Consider the following 4,162-nt stretch of genomic DNA (forward strand, 5'->3'; position numbering starts at 1 on the left):
CAAAACAAAAGATGTTATTTTGTTATTATTGATACAAATGTTCTCTTTGAATTGATTATATATATATATATATATATATATGCATTCTATTTTACAACTCACTATTTTATCTTATTTCTATTTTTAAAATATAAGTTTGATTTTTGCAACCTCCCTTGAAGTTAAGTTATTTGCACTCCAACTTGAATTAGTAGTTGATTTAGAATTCTTCCTAACATAAATTTATCTATAACTTGTCAACTTTGATACAAGGAGGATTATGTTTGGATTGATACTTGAAGATTGCTATTGCAAAAGAGAAATTATAATCAAATGTTGATTTAAGGTGATGAATGAACCTTCTTTAAACAAAAGCTAAGTCCAAAGAGAAGCTTCTGACCTATTATATAATGAACTTGCTTATGTCCAAAGTACTAGAATTTGGACTTTTGGATATTATTAACAATTAGTTTTATTCTCCTGTTTTGGTGATGTATATTACTAATTCAATTAATTCTAGAGACCAAATTACTATCCAATTAGTGCAAAATCCACTGTTAACAGTTTTGAAAGCCATAAGGAATCAAAATTGTTTTCTAGGTGTGGATGAAATATTTGAAGATCAGATACAATGAGTCTAATAAAGTGGGTGCTAATAGACATTAGGATACAGATTCACACTGAGTTTGTGTATCCTTTCTACGAACTGTTGTAGAAGCATGTGGGGTTTGGGGTTTTATCAATGGTATGTGATTAGCTCAATCGAGCCTGCAGTTCAGTATCCACTCTGCCACTGGTGTCAGCTTCTAAATTAGATATCCTGGGTGAACTGTCTGTATCGTTTCATCACTCAAGTGATCACAATGCCCCTGCTCACTGAGTTCGGATGTGTAGTTCCAGTGGCACAAATGATACACTTCATAACGATACCCTGATTCTGTGAAGAAATGTTCTAAATGGACACATTTTTAGCATCAATAAACGCTGTTGTTGTGCCGGTTAGCACCTTCGTTTGGTTATCTTGCAGATAAATATGGAAAACATCTGACAGAAAGATATGCTCCTGCTCGTGACACCAGAAGATGCAAATCACATCCATCTGCGTTTACTTCGATTATCATCGCGATAGCGTGTGAATAGAGTTGTGAAATCTTGTCCACGTTGATTGTGCTGACAACCATGAACATAAAATGATCACATTGGGAGCTCCACATCATCAAATCAAGGAGAGTACTTAATAGGAATGTGCGTTGACATGTGCGAGTAAAACCAACCTTAGGATGCAAACAGACGACGGAGTAAGGAGAAGAATAGACGATGGAAAACGGTGTGCTGGTAAGAGTATGATACAAAGTGTAAAAGAGCTCAAAAAGTTCTTTACGACAGATGTAATGTACAGATTGCTGTGAGTATTGGAGTACTGTCTAAAATTCGCCGACAACTAATCGATGGGATTAACAAACGTCGACTACTGAGCTTCATCGCCCACGCAAGCACCAGGTTCACCTCCTGACATGATTGCGGATATGCCCATCTCTGGACACGGAGCTCAACTCAGCAAGACGATGATGGGTTGCAATTTTGCAAAACTGGTTTCCGCAGCTAAAATGCCGCTGTAGAAGCATGGCATAGTTGCACGCTCCTTTCTCGAATCGTTCCGGGATCCCTCCTCAAGCAATCAACTTGTCAACAAGAGGAATCCATTTAAAAATAAGATTGCCCTCTCTCCAGCTTTGATGGCTGGTTCATCATGGCTAGCACTTGGACGCAGACGACCTGGCCCTCTTGCACGGGAATGTCGAGGATTTGGGGTGCATCCGAAGCAATATCTATCACTCGCAAAACCCCCGGATTTGTCTCATCATCCTTCAAAGACGCCGCCTCGATGGCAACAATCTTCCCTTTAGTTCCAATGAGCACCTCCAAATTCGCCAGCCGCGAATCCACCATGATGATATCCCACTCGTCTCGCTCCGGGGCATACACCTTCAGCTTCCCGGCCGGCGTTTCGATTAGGTAAAATTTCCCGTTCACCGCTACGCAGGGACCCTTCCATCCTTGCTTCAAACCAGGTGACATCTCCGACCACGACTGAGTAATGATGTCGTAGACAACCCCCTCTTTGGAAAATACTCCCCGCCCGCTCACAAAATACAACTTGTTGTTATTCGAGACAGCGTTCATGGCCTCCCCGCTGAACTTCGAAGTTGACAGGTTTTGCAGCGCCTCCCACTTGTCATTCTCTAGGTTGTAAACCTCTGCCGACTTGGAGAGCTCTTGGCTCCAATCCTTCCCAGAGCCGCTGGCGACATACACCTTCTCATCGACGACCCCGCAGACGCACCACTTGCGAGGCACCTTGAACGGCGAGCCTCGCTTCCAGAGGCTCGTGCGGGTGTCAAAAATGTAAGGGTGATCGAGCGCGGGCTCCACGGTCATCCGGGGCTGGCCGTCTTTTCTAGCTTTGACTCCGGCAATCATGACGAGTTTGGAGCTCGTACTGACGCACTGCACGGTGTAGGATACGCCAATGCAGCCCGGATTGAAGAGCTGGAACTCCATGTCGTGTGGCGGCGGGGGCAGGTCGTGCCACCGCGAGGAATGAGGGTCGAGCGCGCGCCACTTGAAAGATTTGTCCTGCATCTGCACCAACGCATAAATCCAGTCCAACTGCGTACTTCCATTCGCCGCCCTGAGGCGTTGGAAGTAGGGATCGTAGATGACGTCTTCCCAAGTCTTGCTCACTCCATGCAGGTTGTCAAGAGGAACTCGGGCTAGGCATTCCATGGCGAGGTGATCCGGTAACTCTTGCAGAATCTGGACGTCGCGTTCTGTCGCCTCAATTTTGTCGTCGCTAGTCATTTTAGACCATACCCTCTTTGTACAAATATCCATCAGAAGCGGCCGTCTGAATTACACAATTCGATCCTAATAAATTCTTGCCAGTCTTACAGGAGACAAGTCGCACTAGCGGCGAGATTCTCCGGCTCCATTCACTAATTCAGTGCCGATCGCCTAGATTTTGTAACGATCGTCGATGATCACAAATCCTTTCAGAAAACCCCCCCAACTGTGAGATGCAACAGTGCGATTGAACTGACTCAACCGTGAGGTTGACACCACAAGAACCCTTCCCGTCTGTTCGTTACACCAATCCTCCGTCACTCACTCACTAACTCGCCCACAAGCACCAAAACGACAATACCATCCGCATCCACGGTGAACAAGGCGCCAGAACGTCGAAATCACCGAAAGCGTGCGACCTAACCAGTATTACCACCACTGGCCCCGATTTCCAAATTTAAACCCGCTGCCACGCCACTCTTCCCCTTCAAGAGCTTATCGACAAGTTCCTCCAAGTCGAACGCAATCCCCCCAACAACCGCAACCAGACCCTCTCTCTCACAACAGCTCAAACCCACACAACAAACACCGAACCCTTCCCAACTACAACAAACCGATCTCTGAACCATGCTCCAGGTGCTCGCAAATTCCACAACCTAGGGGGGGGGGGACACCCAAAACACCTGCAACCAACTTGCGACTTACGTATTTCAGACAAGAGAGGTGACTGAAGCAACAACACCAGGAGCTAACAGGAGGTAGATAAAGTGTGAGAGGGGATGGAGGCAAAAACTGGCAATTGCGAGGGGAATGACAATGGCTAAGAAGAAGAAGAATTAATAGAAATGGGAGGAGGGAGCAGGGTCCGCTAAAGGCCAAGAGACAACTTTTTAACAGCACAGGTACAGTGGTCCCCCATTTTTGAAAAGGGATTCTGCCTGACACCTCGAAAAGTACGTGAATGATACTAATATAGCAAGAGAATCGTGCCACCGGCATCGTGGCTCCCGGGGCGACCCGATTTGATTCATTCCTCCTCTCGCTTTCCCGAGAAGGGGGGTAACTGGAGTTGTGCGGGACGCGCAGGGGTGGGTCTTGGTGTCGTGTTGTGATGCTGCTCCAGCGATGGGTACACATGCTACGATTGTGTCGCACCTTTCACGATCAAAGTGGATGAAGAATGCTTCGCTGTGGATAAAATGCAACGCTTCCGTTTATTTGTAATATATATATATATATATATATCTGTGTATATGGATAAGCATATGTCATGTAAATAACAAACAAAGAACAGATGTACAAGTTGCACAATATAAGATTTCCGAGGAGGTCTTCCCAT

General features: G+C 45.5%; 1 protein-coding gene across 1 annotated transcript; it reads right to left on the reverse strand.

Moving 5' to 3' along the window:
* Positions 1-1,309: 1,309 nt before the first annotated feature.
* Positions 1,310-3,455, reverse strand: LOC112296159 (F-box/kelch-repeat protein SKIP25). The gene has a single exon (XM_024548442.3). The coding sequence runs from the start codon at positions 2,872-2,874 to the stop codon at positions 1,684-1,686; it is 1,191 nt and encodes a 396-aa protein (XP_024404210.1). The 5' UTR covers positions 2,875-3,455; the 3' UTR covers positions 1,310-1,683.
* Positions 3,456-4,162: the final 707 nt, after the last annotated feature.

This window comes from Physcomitrium patens, chromosome 2 (assembly GCF_059467195.1).
Source record: "Physcomitrium patens ecotype Gransden chromosome 2, ASM5946719v1, whole genome shotgun sequence".
Lineage (NCBI taxonomy): Eukaryota > Viridiplantae > Streptophyta > Bryopsida > Funariales > Funariaceae > Physcomitrium > Physcomitrium patens.

What these genes read in the sequence shown, in the direction of transcription:
- LOC112296159 (XM_024548442.3), bottom strand. Translation starts at nt 2,874, where the DNA reads ATGGATATTTGTACAAAGAGGGTATGGTCTAAAATGACTAGCGACGAC.